Genomic DNA, 18,094 nt, shown 5'->3' with positions numbered 1-18,094 from the left:
GAGTCCTCTTTAAACAAATGAGCGTTGGATATTTAGTTTTTTGTGTAAAAAGCCTAACACGGTCAGTTAGCTTTAAACTACTAAAGCTACTGCGTCGAAAAAGATTCAAATGAAAAGTGGGAAAATACGCTTCTTCACTCTCTAGGTGAGAGTTAGATGAGGAAATTGATACCACAAGTTTTTTTGCAACTTTCTCCGTCTCCCGCAACTTAATTGCAACAAACATACAAAAGACATCGCAACTTTTATCGCAATTTTTTACAAAACCTCCCGCAAAATCAGGCATTATGGGCCGCAACAATCTCAAAAAAAGGCCGCGAAATCCTGGAGGGACTGTCCAGACAGCTAGCTAGACTATCTGTCCAATCTGAGTTTTCTGTTGCACGACTAAAACAACTTTTGAATGTACACACGTTCCACCAAAACAAGTTCCTTCCCGAGGCTATTTTACAGAGGCACCGTGGCTCTCGCACGACTATTTTACAGTGGCTCCGTGCGGAGCTTAGCGTCACGATTGTGATTGGTTTAAAGAAATGCCAATAATCCATTGCACGTTTTTTCTCCCATCCTGGAATGCTGTGTGGACTAGCCAGACCCTCCTCCGCTCCGCAGCGTGTGGATGGTCTGGCAAAGCGAGACTAATTGGTAACAGACTTTGTTACATTCAGTCAGAGCCAGGCTAGCTGTTTCCAGTCTTTGTGCTAAGCTAAGCTAACTTTTGCTTGCTGTCGTTAACTGTGGACAGTTTTCACCTTCTTCTTTTTTGTTTTTACCATCAGACAGAAATCGTAAACTGTTGACTTTTTCTCTTTGTGCTATCCATTTTTTGTATGGATCTGTATATTGCTTTTTTGGGGGGGACTTATTTTTCCTATCCCCCATCTCAAAATTGTTTTAATAACTCTTTCTTTTCCCTCACCATCTCCCTCTGATTGCTGTCATTTATCAAAATGTCACACAAACATCTCTTCCAAAAAATCCTGTTTGTGTTATTAAACTCTCTTCCTACTTTGTCACTGGAAACACTTCCTTCCTGTCCTCCTTTCTTCGCCCATTTTCAGTTTGCCCCTCTTACATAAAATCCTTCACTTATCTTCTATTTTCATTTTCTCCCTCTCTACCTTTCTTTCCCCGAAATGTCTCCATCTTTCTCCCTGCAGGTTATCTAAAAGAACGAGACACATTGAGGGGAAGTAAAAATTGAGCGAACAAGGAAAGCTATATTCCACCGCCCCGCTGTTTGTGACGCACTCTTTCTTTAGCTGACTATTTCTGTGCTGGTTTCCTCTGTTCCACCTCTCCACCTCGCTCTGGTTTTGTTTCTTCACGTCTTTCCTCCACCTGCCATGTCAGCTCATAAGCACCAGTCTGTCTATCGCTCCATCCCTCTTTCATCCTCACCTCCTGCATGATTTATTATCTGCTCTCCGCTTCCTGTTGCGTTTCCATCAAATGAAACCTTGTTAACATTTATAAGGTCACCAAAGTGTTTCAGCTGAGTTTCCATCAGCTTGGCGCTTCCTAAATGTCAGAAATGAACACATCAGCTAGACGAAATGGAGAGTATTTATGGTATGGATCAGTGTTTGCGTTTGTATTTCACTTCAGTGTAATATTCATGCCTTTCTTCATAGACAAGAACAAATAAGATAAATGTACTGAACACCTTACCTTAAAAACATTGTGGAGACTTTAATTCAAAAAGTAAATAGTACGTATGACTTATAAAGTGCTAATATTATGCTTTTTGGCTTTTCCCCTTTCCTTTATTGTGTTATATATATAATTGTGTGGATGTAATAGGTTTACAAAGTGAAAAAGCCCAAAGTCCACCCCAAAGGGACTTACCATCTCCAACAGAAAACACTGTTCACAAACTGCTCCAAACAGCTCTATTGTAGTCCAGCCTTTACTTCCAGGACGAATGTGCATCACTTTGTAACACACGTTACAATGCTCGCCTAGCTGCTAGCATGGCACGCCCTCATACTCTGCTTCTGACTGGCTAGTAGTCCTTACCTAGCTACTGCACATGTGTGACTCCCAACAAAGATGGAACAGAAGTGAGATGCCTCACTCTGTAGCTAACACAGAGAGCTCAACACACAGGGTGAAAAGAGGAGCTGCAGTAATGTGCAGTACAACAAAAATATGGTGTTTTTTGAAAATTAAACCACATAAACCTATTCTGGTACAACCTCTAAATACAAAAATGAACCTGAAAATGAGCATAATATGAGCACTTTAAAAAGGACCATAAAATCATTGCTTTATATTAGGGCTGTCAAAATAACGCGTTAATTTCGATTAATTAATCTGAAAAAAAAATAACGCTTTCACCATTCAACTGTAAAATGAAGGAGGGAGACGAGAATGTGCTTCCTGGATCATTAATCGGAACATTTACTTATAAAAATCTTCTTCCTGAATAGGGTTGGGTATCGAAATCCGGTGCTAATATGGCACAGGTGCCTTCATGACCTGCATCTACCAGACCGAATAGCAACACGGATTTCGGCGCCTCATTTCGGTGCCACTGATATGTCTGCGCTTCTCTCGGATGCTCTGAAACAGACGTTACAGGAAACAGAAACATCGCAGCAGCTAACGTTAGCCTACCGCTAGCTAGTAGCTGGATTAAACACGGTTAAAATGCTGACAGCTAACGCTAAACGGTGTAAAGTGTGACTGTATTTTACTGTAGAGGATTCAACACCGGGATGCAATGTGCAGATGCCGTTGTTGGAAAAACACAGACGGTGCGTTCAAACTGGTAATCTACAGCCTCGTGGTGCATTCAAAGTTGTTGTTAAATGCCCTTTTCCTATCTGGTGGTTGTTTTTCTCATTCAACAGCAATTTACTAGTGAAATAAGTTATTGTTATTGTTATACGTTATTATTAAATCATTTAATTTTGACCATATGACCTTAGCAATAAACAAGCCTTCTTTAATGTTGCCGACTGTTGTTTAATACTCTTCTTTTTTTTTCTTTTTAACTTTATCGGTTAAGGCACAGGGCAAAAATTATGTATGCGATTAATTTAGATAAATTAATCACAGAGTATGTAATTAATTAGATACATTTTTTTAATCAATTGACAGCCCTACTTTATATTTATATCTAAATGTCACTTTTTCAAGTGTGTGCAATCAAACTAAATCATTTACTTCGGTTGATAACAGTAAAAACTGATTCCATCTCTTGATAACTGCTTGATTTCTTTATTGAAAAATAACTTTAAGACTCTTAACGCAGTATTGGGCACGTTTTGTAATTCCCTATGTTATACATGGAAACTCAGCATCTCCATCCCTTTTCTTTCTCTCCCCTATTATCTTGCTCTCTGCAGCAGGAACAGAGGAAAGAGTGAATTATTTGAGTTGCTTTAGAGAGTCTCCGAGCTCTCCCTCTCTGTCAGCAGTGTTAGACGGATTAACACACACACACACACACTCTTACACACAAGCAGTACTTAACAGTGCCAAGCAACACGGTGAGGAAAAAATTGATTCACGGCCTCTCTCTATCCAACTCTTTCTCTCTGCTTTTCTCTCTAGTTGTCTTGCTTTCATTGCTCTCCTCACAATTTGAAGTCGGGTTCAGATCAGGTAACGATCTGGTCAATATTGTGCCAACATCAGGTCAGGATCGGGCCAGAATAAGATTAGGATCATGGTTGGTATTGGGCCGGGATCGGGCTAAAATCAGGTTACAATCTGGCCAAGATCGGGCAAGGATGAGGGTCGAGATACTTTAGTTCAAACTCTTCAAATCAACATTGAGTGTCTAACCTTGTGATGATGCATCAGACTATTTCTGCATCAGAAATTTATTTTTCATTACTCTTTTTCCTTGCTTGCATGTCTGTTCTCATCTCTCCATCTCCTTCATCCCTCACATACTCTCTCAGCCATCCATTCTTCATTATGCTGCTGTCATCACTTCTTTATCACCTCTGCCCTTCGCTGCTTCTCTCTCTCTCTCTCTCTCTCTCTCTCACTCTCTCTCTCACTCGCTCTCTCGCTCTCTCTCTCGCTCTCTCAGCTTCTGATACAGCTGATCGTTACACCATCAGGCCCTGGGGCAATCTTCGTTTGTGTGTTTCAGCTTCAATTAATGAAACGTTTGCGTTTGTGTTTATGTGTATCTGGTAGCGTTTGTGTGTGCACTGGTGTGTGTATCCATGCAGGTGTTTAACTTGTCACAGTGTTCTTGCCTCAGCGCTAATAAACACCAATGATCCATGAAGACACAATTCCCATTTAAATGGCGGCCTTAATTATTAAAGGTGTTTGATTGGGATGCAGAGATCTGCACAAACATCAACCTGAGACCTGAACCCAAACCACGAGATGCGACCTGACTGAACCAAACTTGTACTTCTGAGACCTGAACCTCACTCGAGAAGAGAACAAAATAATTTCTTTGGGCACACAGAAAGGCCTTTCCCAAAACTCTCCACAGCAAGTGCCCCGAAATGACAAATGTTGACGTTCAAGTGCATTTAAAGGCCTCTTTGGACAAAACCATTACAGTTATCCTGATGTCATTAATATCTTATTGTAATGCTGAAATTTTACTTGGTCATTCCTCTTTAGTAACTTCTCTTCTCTGCTTATATTTATAATTTCTCCACCAGGAGAACGATACAGATTTTTTATTCAACTCTTCTTTCCTCTTTTTTCCCTTTTTCCTCCATGCTTCCTCATCCTGCGTCTCCTTCCTTCTTCTCCTCTGCTTTTATTTCCTCTGCTCACTCCCTCTTTATTCGATCCCTGTCTCTTCTGTGTCTCCTCTTGACACTTTTTTTTCAGTTAGACTTATTTATCAGAACACCCAGAATGCACTGCAGAGGTGTTAGGAAGGGTATACGCCACTTTCCTACACCTCGCTGCCAGCCAGCTGGACATAGCTCGGCATGATGGGTAACCCGTGGCGTGTGTGTGTGTGTGCGATTTACCCATTAAGTTGAAACCACTGAGTCGAAACCCAAAGTTACGTTGGCGTTACGTAACTGCTTACACTTCAAACTGCAGCTCAATGTTCAACCCCCCCCCCCCCCCCCCTCTCTCTCTCTCTGCTCAGTTTAGCAAAGGAAAGGTTTAAAGCTGGATCAATAACCATGACCTCATCTACAGGTAGCGGAGAGCAGAAGAGACAAGAAAGAAGGAGGAGAGGAGAGAGAAGAGGAGACAATAAAAACTGATGGGACTGAAATAAGAGACGAGAGGAGGAGAGGAAACAAGAAGAGAGTAGAGGAATTAAGAGAAACGAGGAGGAGAGGAAACAAAAGAAGATGAGAAGAGAGGAAATAAGAAGAAATAAAGGGAACAAAAATAGAGAGAAAATAAGAGGAGAAAAGCGGAAATGGAGGAGAGGAAACAAAACGAGAAGAGAGGGGAGGAGAAGAAGAGAGGAAGCAAGGAGAGGACCAACCAAATGAGAAGAGTAAACAAGAAAGAGGAGAGGGAACAAGATGAAAAGAGAGGGGGGGAATTAAGAAGAGAAGGGGAAACAAAAAAGGGGACGAGAGGAAGAGAACAAAGAAGAAGAGAGGAAGTAGGTAGGTGAGGAGGACACAAGAGGAGGAAGGAGGAGAAGAAGAAGGAGAAATACTAAGGGGATGGAGGAATTTTACAGATGGAGGGGAAGTGGAATGGATGAACAGGTCTCCCAGGAGACAAAGACACAAGGTTAAAAAGGCAGAGAGAGAGGGAAGAAAAGAACGAGTGGAGGATGAAGGGGAGGACGGAGCCAAAGAGGAGTGTCTGGAATGCTGAGCTAGACTGTGTGTGTGTCCGTGTGTGTCTGGCAGCATGAATTGATCCCAGAGAGCCATGGAGAGTATATTGGAGATGCAAATTGCATTGATCACATTGGAGAATGCTGACGAGGATGTACTTGCGCGCGAGCACACACACACACACACACACACACACACACACACACACACACACACACACACACACACACACACACACACACACACACACACACACAGAAATACACACGTTTGCAGTCATATGTAAACCACTGTGTGCACACATAGTTTGTCATGTAGAAGGTTGTCATGTAATATGTATTAGACCCCTCTGGCGGCCATGTTAGAGTTGTAAGTGTCCGTCTGGTTCAGTATTTTGCCTTCATTAGCAAAAAGCTAAAAATATGTGCTACTGCTCAGTCACGCGTATTACAAAAATGGGTGGTTTTGTTCTAAAGGTCAAACTGTATGCACCGACAATACACAAGAACACAAAGAGGAAGAGCTCATTCTTTAACCAACTAACAGCTCAGTGAGGCTGCACTGGTGCTTCAAACTAAATGCTAGTGGGTTTAAGTCTGTAGTATGTTTAAAGTGGACAACATAAAGCATACCTAAAATGCAGTGCTGTTGATGCACTCTATTGTCCCACAATGCAATGCACAGAGGAAATGGAGGAGCAGTTCTCAGGTGGACAAAAAGGAAATAAATTGAGGTTGATGGTAGTACAGCTGCAGATTTATCAAACCAACCTAGAAAATCAGCATTATCAAAACACAAATTACAATACGCAACAATTGACTGCACAATTGCTTAATAATGTATGAATGTGTGCACGTGTGGACACGTGCATGAACATGCATATGTATGCATACAGCTATGTGTTTGTGTGTGTGTGTGTGTGTGTGTGTGTGTGTGTGTGTGTGTGTGTGATGTCCTAGAGAGACAATGCAGACAGTTTCCCATAAAACACACACACACACACACACACACACACACACACACACACACACACACACACACACACACACACACACACCATTATATAATTTGCTCTAAAAGCCTGGTGTTGGTGATAACACTTAGTGTATGTCACTTTGACCTCCGTCATACAAAACACACACAACACAACTGATATGCAGGTCTCAGTTTCCCATAAAACACACACACACACACACACACACACACACACACACACACACACACACTTTGTCTATCTGTGTTTGTGTGTCCTCCTCCATTCTCTGTTCAGCTTTCAGTTTTCATCTTTGCGTCTGTGTCACTTCACTGACTTTTATTGTGAGACAATGCTGCCAAAACAAGATTGTCGAGGCATCTGTAGTGTGCACACTTTAAGACTGTGTGGCAGTTTTTAATGCAACCAAGATTTGGATATGTGTACGTACAAAAAGGCAAAACAGACAGTATGATTTGCACAGTTACTGTATTGAAAGAGTGGTGAAAGTTGCTTATTTTGGTTCTGAATATTCTAAGATTTCATTTTAGAGTTGTATCAAAGGACAAATGACTGTATTGACAAAAACAAAAATCTGCATAACATGACCAGATACTTGGTATATTTCAGAATAATACTACAAGGACTACAGGACTATACTTATACAAATACTTGATACAAAGTTAAGTAAAAATATTTGGCTTGAATAATGGGAAGAGCCGGTACAAAAGTAACGTAGTACGAAAGTAACGCGGTACCATTTTTACACTATATTACATTTAGGCAATGTTCGTCAAGGCTGGGTATAGTTCAACCAATTTTGATACTAAGACTGTGAATTTTATACCGATTCCTGAACGAAACTTTTTGTGTTAGCAATTTTATGAAATCCATTTTAACAAATAGAAATTACAACATTTTACATTATGGTAGCTCCTTTTACATATGTGACGCACACTGTAGTCAAGCCTCTCAAAATACAACAGCACACACACACGTGAGCACGTCTCTCTGTGTGTAACATAGTTTTTTTCCTGCATGTGACATGTAACGTTAGACAGCCAATCACCAGCGTTATTAGTTCTTGGTAGCAGCATGCGGCGTGCTAATTGGCTCACTGACGCTGATAAGATTTACTCCTTAGGTATTAAAATTGGGTATTGAATGGTGAGGCATTTTTCGATACTTAATACTATGGAGGCAATTGGGGCAGTGCTTGAAAAGTATTTGTGTGGCTATAAGAGCTGTAACAATTCCAAATTTTGCTGTACAATAAATAGTTGTGAATAAGAATCTGTCTCTTTCGGTCATATTTTAAAATATTTATTTATTTATCATTTTTTTAAGAAGTTACATTTTAAATGAATCCTGGGATATGTCTTTTGGTTACATCCCTGTTATGTGACCCACATAATGTAGTAACACAGGTACACAGCCTATGAAGTAAACCACGCCTCTTTTTATAATAAAACATTTTTTCTAACTGTATCCCCTCATGTCATTTTTGTTGCTAGGAACGTGTATGGGGTCAAGTGCCAACAACTAACAATTGAAATAATAATATTATTATTTAGTCCGACAAATAATCACTCATTGTCAATTTGACAATTATGTAATAATTGTTACAGGCCTAGCAGCTATTTCAGTGAAGACATACATAGTTGCTCTAACAGCCCTCTTCCTCTTCATCACTTCATCTTTCTCTCTCCAGCTTACCCTCCATCTCCTCTCACTTGTCGACAATTCGAGCATGTCGTATTATAACCACTTACAGCTCTCTCTCTCTCTTTCTTTTTCTCTCCCTCCCTGCTTTCAAACTTCTTACATCTTCTCATTGCACTCCTTATTTCCTCTTTCTGTCTCCTCGCTCTAAATTTGAGAATATGTCTTTTTTTAGGGGCTGAGTCGCTCCTGGAGTCTCCAGAACGCCACGGGATGTTTTGAAAATAATAAGACTTTTCTATTTTCTGTCTGAGTCTTACTCAAAGGACTACTCTGCTAGAGCTGCAGCCCATTATACCTCCCAGCAAGGTGTCGTCGATGGCAGCCCACTTCAGTGCAGGCAGGCAGGCTGCAGTCGAGTTTCTCTGAGTCACATCGCAAGAAAACATGACGGATATTTAATTAGTATATCTAAGGTGCAAATTAGTGAAGAAAATATGAACATATAATGTTGGAATAATATGAGATTGGCACCAGAGAATTATTTGGATGAAAGACTTTTTCAAGCAATTTACAAAGGATTTGATTGTTTGGTTCGTAAAAAAATAAAAAATAAAAAAAAATAAAATAATAATAATAATAATAATAATAATAATAATAATAATAATAATAATAATAATAATAATAATAATAATAATAAATGGCATCAAAATTACCCAGAACCCAACGTGACACCTTCATAATGTTTGTTTTGTCCGACCAACATGACGTGACAATTTTAATAATTAAAAGGAAAAGCAGCAAACCTTCACATTTGAGAAGCTGGAATCATGAAATGTGTTTACATGATAAAAGATTTTTTTAAATAGCTGCCAAATGAATTTCTGTCAATCGATTTATCAACTAGCTGTTAAATAAATGTATTTCCCTCTCTCAGATGTAGTGGAGTAGAAGCAGAAAGTGGCATGATATTAAAATACTTAAGTAAAGTACCTCAAAAAAGCTAAATTTATTTTTGACACCTCAAAAAGTTTAAGTGTATGCTTTATTTACAATATTTTCACTGCTTTACCTTGCCGTCAGACAGCCCTTTATGACGCGGAACTGAAGCCGTTATCTCTGCTCTCTTCAAAGCCACCAGACTCCTTTGACAAAAACAATTTTACCTCACAGAACACAGGAGTTGTTGGTCTAGCTGCCTCCATTGGTTAGTTAGTTTGTGTTATTGTGTGACTTTGGTGTTTAAAAGGGTTACTTAGGATTCAGCAAAGTCACACAATATTATATTATATTACATAATATTATAATATTATTATTAATAATATTATTATATTATTATTATTATTATAACTACTCAGGAAAGACGCCTTTTATTTTTTCATCAATCCTTTACTTTCACCTGCTTCTTTAGCCTCTGTCCACCATACCAGGGACATAAATTTCATCCTAAATCTTCACCTACGTCACCACTCTTGCCTGGGCAAACAAATACATCACTGTTCTGTCTTCCCTCCATCCTCCTAAATCCTTCAGCCTGGAAAAGTACTTCACTTCACCACATCACCCCGTTAATCCCTCCCTCCATCATGCCAAATGTTTTGCCCCATCAACACACCTTCAAGGGTGAAAGAGTCATTCACTCATCCTGTTCTCTTTGTTTATCAGTACCATCTTCCAAAAAGCATTTGCACACATATAGATGAAGCAAAGTGTAGCCTTGTGTGTGCATCTATTTTATTTTGTACTTTCTGCTTACACTTAAGAACCACAAAGTTTCTGTGTAAGAAAAAAAACCCTCTCACTAAAATTTTTACCCGTGATCTTCCCTTCCTGAGGAGAAAAAAAACATGTCACCACTGTGTCTAGCACTCTGTCTTTTGCCTTCAAACCTTCACCTGTGTCACCTCTCCTACTCCAGAGACAGAAATCACTTCACTTCCTGCTCTTATGTCTCCCTCAATCCATCTACGTATCATCCCGTGGCTGCTGTCATCCCTCCTCTCGGTCTGTCCTTCCACTCCAGTTTTCATCTGTCTGGCAGTATCCCCTTTATTTAGCAGCAAGCTGGAAACAGCAGGGAACAGACAGGAGGACGGACGGAGAGAGAGAGAGACAGAGATCGCCTTGGGGTTTTCTAACTCTGTTTCTTTCTCTAACTCTAACTCTATCTAATCAAATCTCAATCTCTTTATTGCTCATGCGCTTGCTTGATCCCTCCAGCTCTTTATTCCTCTCTCTTTCTGTCCCATTAAATCTCTCCCTCTTTCTCTTTGCTCGCTTTGTATCTGCTCTTAGTTTTCACACAGCTCATTATCTCACTCAGCCACATCCCTCCCTTCACCATTCACCCTCCGTCTCACCAGCTCACTAGCCCTCCCTCTGCCTCCCACACACTGTTTCTGTTGTGTACATCCTGTTGTGTTCTGACTCTCCTCTGTCGAGTCCCACGATTCCGCAAATACAAGAAAATGTAAAACTGCAGGAGTTTGTGTTTTGACAGATGTAACTAGGGCAGATGCTTCTAGTCCATTATCCTCAAATGGTCACATATGGAAAAATTATATAAATATTTTCGACTGTGTCGTTTTTGGTTCAGAACCCTTTATTGGTGATTTTTCATGGTACAATGCTGCTAAACTACGTCACAGTCAGTCCCCTGCTGAAACGGACAGTACAGAGACAGCAAGAGCGTAGCACAGACGCAGAGATCCAGAAACGCTGGCCAATCAGAGCATATGGGGCTTTTTCGGGAGGGGGGCTTAAAGAGACAGGCGCTGCAACAGAGCAGGTGGATAGGTGAATACAGGTGCCTCAACCATGGGCAGTATGAGAATAATAATGTGTTTTTTTAATGCTTGTAGACATGTTCTAGTAGAAACACAAATATGAACGTGAAAATGAGAAAAATAGGTCTCCTTTAACATACGAAGTCAGGGCATCACTAAAGTCTAAAATAATTCTTCCTGAATAAATAAAGTAATATAAATGTTAGTATGCCATCCAAACGTTTTCCCAATATTTCACTCTGGATTAAAGTGTTGTACTGACACATCAACACTTCCATCCCTAGAGCCGTGCTGCAAGTGTGTTCTGCTGGTATTTGATAACCAACCTTGACACCAGGGAAGGTGCACACACATACATTGATAATATTAACTACACGCACACGCACACGCACACGCACACACACACACACACACACACACACACACACACACACACACACACACACACACACACACACACACCTGTTTTCAGGTGAATATGCTTGCTCCTTCAAAATGTCAACTTTTCAATAACCAAGGAAAGGACAGTTGTTTCAGGAGGATGGCTGAGTATTTCTGGCCTCATATAAAGAGACTTTTAAGAGATGGAAGATAAAAATAAATAAATAAAAAAAAGATCTGTACCCCTCTCCAGTCACTATCCAGGAGGAGTACCTACCTCTTTTTGGTGGTATTTGATGGCCAATTTGAGCTTGGCCAGGTCGTGGCACTGCCTGGGGTCCAGTTCCTCGCTCTGGTCGTTGTCTCTGTGATTCAGGATGGTTTCCAGCTCTCTAGAACTCCTGGCCTGGTCCAGAAGGTCTTTGGCGAACCGCTTGCACTGCTGTGACAGCTCCTCGTACTCCTGACGAAACTCGTTCTCCACCTGAGAGGAGGAAGGACAGTACAGGTTATGAGAGAGAGTGGTAGGAAACCCTGTTACTAAGTATTCACAATGGGTCTAAAGCTGTCCATAACTTTGACTTTATCAGCTCATTACTGTCCCCATCTCTTTGGAATTTGCACTGCTGCAACAGCTTCTTGTGCTTCAAAAATAAAGGTATTGTTACCCAAGATAAAACATATTCTTAGGCTGAAGGAATTACTAGAGAAACCCTGAATAGGTGTGAGGGAAAGCGCGCTATAAAATAGAAGTAAGCAGTATCTTTTAGTAGCATAAGTGATGGACACACACAAGTTAAATGGGTAACATAAATGATTTTGGATGCTGCTGCTTCGACAGAGGATCTAAAGCCCATCACGTTTAGGATGTGGCTTCCCTCCAGTGGAGTTCACTTGGGTCTTCTGAGAATCAATGCCAAGGAGGACTGAAGCAGCTCCTGCAGGCTCCTGGTGGATCAACAATTTATTTTGACACTTTAAGTCTCATTTAATGTGACAGTAAGCGGTTTATTGCAGAAATAAAAACTGGCAGATTTGATGAGACCTATACCGGTCCAAGCACTTAGCTGACTCTACAGCAGACTAAACAGCGCTGCAGAGGAGGGTCTGGCTAGTCCACACAGCATTCAGGGATGGGAGAGAAACATGCTCTGGTTTATTGGCATTTCTTTCAACCAATCACAATTGTCTTGGGCTGGTGCTAAGCGCCGAGAGGAGCCACGGTGCCTCTGCAAAATAGCCTCGGGGAGGAACTTGTTTTGGTGGAACATGTGTACGTTCAAAGGTTGTTTTAGTCGTGCAACAGAAAACTCAGATTGGACAGATAGTCTAGCTAGCTGTCTGGATTTACCCTGCAGAGATCTGAGTGAGAGCAGTTAACCATAGTCCTCATAAATCCACCGGAGTTTAAAATTACAACACAAAGAAAGCGGAAGGTAACAGGACATCTGGCCGAAAAGAACGAAATATGGCGGTATTTCCGGCAGAACGAGAGCAATCCCGGGAGGGGAACGTCGTGGATATAGACTACAAGATCTGTAACAAAAGTCCTTGGGCAGTGAACACACAAACTCAAAAGGCATCGATATCCATACCTTGCTGAGCTCTTTGAGTTCCCAGCCCAGTCTGAAGGCAGTGAGGATGGGATCTTCACTGGAAAGCGCGATGAGGGAGGGCGAGGCCAGAGCCTTGTAGATGTTGAGTCGAGACCTGGAATGTCGAAGACTGTCGACCTACAGAAACAGGCACAGAGAGACAAACAAGGGGAAAAATATTGATTTATCTCCTTCCTTTACTTAGAAGTACAAATACCACAATGTTAAAATAGCCTACTATATATATATATATATATATATATATATATATATATATATATATATATATATATATATATAAAATAAGAAATATTATCAGCTAAAGTTTTGAAAGTAAAATCACTTATTTAGCAGAAAATCAGCCCTCATGACTGATGTAGTAAATGATATTATTAGTACTGATGTATTATGCATCAGCAGTATTTTACTGTTGTAGCTGGTCGAGATGGAGCTACTTTTCACTACTTTAGATACAGTTAAGTAGTTTAGTACAGTGGTTCCCAATGTATTTATTTATTTTCTAAGTTTGAGACTCTGTACTCTTGGAGGCAGTAGGCTATAGGATGCCTTTGGCAACCAAAAGTATGTCAGGCAGAAACCGTATATACTGTATCTCCATATTTCGTCATCTTAATTTTTTTTTCATAAATCAATGCTGTTGGTCAACCTCAACGTCTGTCTGTAAGTTTAACAAACATTTAAACAATGACGAGGCCATTTTGTCTGACTTCGTCTGAGGTACAGTAAATAGCTCAATAAAATGTTTTCAAATTAGCCTTCTTTTATTTCCCTGAAAAACCACGGTTCTGGACATACAAGGTTTTCACCCAACAGCGACAATATGCTTTTAAAATTACAAATCTGAGGCACAATTCTTTCTCCACAGTATGGTATTTCAAGTTGAAATGCTGTAAATTATTTATTTGTGCATACTTGTGTTTGCAAACTGCTTGCATCAAATTGCCCCTAAAGTAAAGGGACAATAAAGTATTTTGAATTAATTGAAATTTTGAAGTTTTCTATCTGTAATTTGTACCACTGTATTGTGTTTTATACTTCAATGGTGTTTATTTACAATAATTGTTTATGTTACTGTACATGTTATTGGGCTGCTGTTATGTGTTGGTGAGCTAAAGAAAATCTCACATTAAAGTTGTCACTTTTGTATTCATGTGCAACAGAAACATATATTATAAACAATTTTTTTATCGATACTCAGTGTTGAACCCAAAAACTGTCAAGTACCAGAAGATTCCCAGCCTTTTTTCCTTACTTAGAATACATTCAAATTGTGTTTTCTTTAGTATGATTACATAACAAGAAGAAAATGAGCAAAGTATTTTACACTACAGAAGAAAGATTCATTAGGAAGATGTATTATTTATTCAATTTGTTTATGAGATGAAAACACAGGATAGAGGATGTGTATTCATGGCAGAGGAAATGAAAAGTATCTAATCTTTTAGGAACATAAATGTCAGCGCTGGAGGTACAAATTGGGAGTAATTACTGTATATTATTGATTTTATGTAAACCAAACTGTGCATATCCAGAGAAATAATCACTCACCTCTGAACTGGATACACACTCGACACAGTCGCATCGTATCTGGTGTGGTCTGGGAATGGTGACCTGTACAGAACAACATCATCATTAAAGATGAATCGTCACAGCTAACATCTAATGCAACACTTAGCTACTCAATCAAAAAGGAAATGCATATCTACTCTTGCTATTTCTATATGACTTTTGCAGACAGAAACTAAAAATATCACCTTCCGCTGGACGAGGAGCTTGATGATCTCGTAGTTGTTGGTGTGAGCAGCGAGCATGATGGGAGTTATGTCCGGGGTGAACTCTGAAAACTGACTGTCCATCATCAGCGAGGGAACCTGAAGAACAAGAAAAACTCTTTTATAAAAATGATCATATATCATATGACAGGTGGAGGACAATGACTGGCCAATATCTAATAATGCATAATCCAAAGTCAGCTTGATGGTTTGGTTTTACCCTTCTTGTCAGGCTTGGAGTTAAACGGACAGAAAAACTAAACTCTAGTGAGCTTTTGTTGTGCAGTTAAAAAGCCATGATTCAGCTCAGCAACATGTGGCAATGTTACGCTTTTAAGTGGAACAACTCAAAGCAAAAGACACTTTAGCCAAACAAATCAAATTAAACTCACTTGAATCAGATTAAAACTAATTATATTAGTGTAATGCATTCAACAAAGGAAGGTTCCTGCTGCAAAGGTACAATTAGTTACATCCTCTCCAAAAAACTCATTACATCCCTCATTGACGCAAGTCTGAACAGCTGCTATTGTCTGAGAAAAACCCAGGTGGTCTGTTACTACAGAGGATAATGGATGTATCAGAATAAGAGAGTTTAAAGGCCCAAACCAGTGGTGTTGTTGGTTTGAATCAAGGGTAAAATAGTTTAGACTTGTCAATTAATTTTGTTTTGTTTGAGTTTTGACATTTGGATTTCATTTCAACAAATATATCAGTTATATGCAGCAGTGGATCTCCAAGTTTTTGACTGCATGTGTCTATGAGATCCTTAATTTCAATATTTTAGCGAACGTAAGAGGTAAAACTATAGAATTTCACAAAAAAATGTAGAAGGATACATATTATTGAGTGTATCATTCACACACACTAAACTCCAAGACATCAGGAGTGTGAGGAGCAGAGTTGAGGAAGAGGGGGGAAGGAGAGAGGAAGAGGGAGGAGTGGAACGAGCATGCACGCACGTACACACACACACACACACACACACACACACACACACACACACACACACACACACAGGTGGACTCTCTTTCATCTCTCAGAGGGAGAACCAAGCAGAGTGCTTCTCTTCACTCTCTGTCTATCTTCTGCTCCTCACCTTCTCTGTCTCCCATCTTCTCTTCTTCCTTTACACCCTCTGTTCTTCATTGTTTCCTTCCATCTTCTACTCGTCTGACCTCCTGCCGTCTTTGCGGCAGCTCTCTCTCTCTCTCTCTCTCTCTCTCTGTCTCTCTCTCTCTCTCTCTCTCTCTCTCTCTCTCTCTCGCTCTAATTCTTTTTTTCCTCATCTGATCTCTCTCTCCTTGTCAGTCTCTTTTCTTTTTTCTTCTCCCTGGCGTGATAAGGAGTGTGAGAGCAGCTGCCATCACATGTTGATTGAAGAGACAAGGAGAGAGAACACACACACACACACACACACACACACACACACACACACACACACACACACACACACACACACACACACACACACACACACACAATAAAATGGCCTACATAGTTTTGATTTTATAATTTGAAAGTAGATCTGTTTCAAATGCTTTTATCTTTTCATGCTTCAAAATGTCCCTGCATGTCCTGCTGCTGCTGGTGATGAGGACCGTTCAGAATACATTCCCACTAGGACTGACCCACATAAGAAAAGAAAAACCCTTCAATTTTCACGTTTTTTGTTACTATATGTTACATCAGAGGTTTTTCAAAACAAAGGCGTGGAAATCCAATACTGTATCTAAAAACAAACTTTAAAAAAAAGAAATCTTGGACCAGCTAGAAAATGCATCGTCACAAAGCTGAAAACAGGTCTGGTTTAATGACACCAGGAAAAATTTAGATACGTGGTTCTCATAGGACAGCGCCACTACAAAAATATGATGATCAAATAGAATATGATGCATTGCTGTAGATTAAACTAGCCAACAGTATATAAATGAGTTCAAATGAGCACACCCTTAAACATCTACAGCAGGAAAATGCAACATACACACTAATGCAGCAGGAATATTAATCCAGAAACATCAGATATGACAGGAAACACACTGACAGGGAACATTTTACTTTTGCTACGTACCAATTTAAACACAAACAAGCAGATAAATGGAAAAAGTTTTTTCCGAGTTCAAAGTTATACAGAACACAGTTTTTCACAGTTGTGAGAATATGGCTACTAAAGAATTATCCTGTGACATCTAAACAAAAACGCTATCTCATTTGCCTCTTAACCCTCCTGTTGTCCTCGGGTCAAATTTGACCCGTTTTCAAAGTTTCTACATCAGAAATCTGGGTTTCTTTCAACCAAATTGCCCAAAAATAACACGGATGGTTACATAACACTCTTTGCAGGTAAAAGGATCAGGATCAGTTAATTTCTTTCATTGAATTTTGGGTATTTTATTCAATTTTTATTGCATTGCAAAAAAACAATGAAATGTTTTTAAACAGTATCCTGACTAAACTTTGACAGTCTGTGATTATCCACTAAATCATAACTATTCGAAATAATTTTACCCGGGAGGACAACAAGCTGCATTGGTCGACGGGAAGACAACACAATCAACCAGCCACCTCAGAGCTACGATGAAGGCACCACAGAGGGCATAAGCGGGCCTTGTTAGATGCAGAGTCCCTCGTAGTCATTAAATCAGTCATTAAATACATCAATAAACACTGAAATTGCAGAAGGTTGGGCTGCGAATCACATTGTTGTGATTTCATTTTCAACTAATTTATTGTATACTATTCAGGTTTTTCGTAAAAACAAATACAGGAAGTACAAATGTATATACAAATAAATAAAACGGACTGCTAAATGTATGCAAAAATGCATGTTTTTATCCACACATCCGCTGATAAAAGTGCACACAAACACACGCAGATCAAAACCAAAAATTATCTTCGACTGCAGCAACACACGCACACACACCATCCTTTTTCTCACACACTTCACACATCAAAGGAAAGTGTGAGAGAGAGGCTGCAAAACCTTTCCTCATCTGCATCGCTCTGCCTCTCTTTGCATCTCTCACTCCTCATCTCCCTCTTTTCTTATTCCTTCCTTCTCTCTCTCTGTGTCCTGCACTCTTTTCCTATGTTTATTTGGCTTTGCTTCAGTTTCACCATCTTTCTTTCCCTCCCCCTCCATCATTCATGCAAATCT

At 39.8% G+C, this 18,094-nt stretch overlaps 1 protein-coding gene across 2 annotated transcripts in view; it reads right to left on the bottom strand.

The window, feature by feature from the left end:
* Positions 1 to 18,094, bottom strand: part of trpc5a (transient receptor potential cation channel, subfamily C, member 5a) — a 130,099-nt gene that overhangs the window by 44,410 nt on the left and 67,595 nt on the right. For both annotated transcript variants that reach the window (XM_035994083.1, XM_035994084.1), the window contains exons 5-8: positions 14,920 to 15,036; positions 14,714 to 14,776; positions 13,145 to 13,282; positions 11,827 to 12,033 (exon numbers count right to left, since the gene is read on the bottom strand). In XM_035994083.1, coding sequence (XP_035849976.1) covers positions 11,827 to 12,033; positions 13,145 to 13,282; positions 14,714 to 14,776; positions 14,920 to 15,036 — 525 coding nt within the window. The remainder of the gene's footprint in view (positions 1 to 11,826; positions 12,034 to 13,144; positions 13,283 to 14,713; positions 14,777 to 14,919; positions 15,037 to 18,094) is intronic.

This window comes from Sander lucioperca, chromosome 17, assembly GCF_008315115.2.
Source record: "Sander lucioperca isolate FBNREF2018 chromosome 17, SLUC_FBN_1.2, whole genome shotgun sequence".
Lineage (NCBI taxonomy): Eukaryota > Metazoa > Chordata > Actinopteri > Perciformes > Percidae > Sander > Sander lucioperca.
This window is presented reverse-complemented; position numbering and strand designations above follow the sequence as displayed.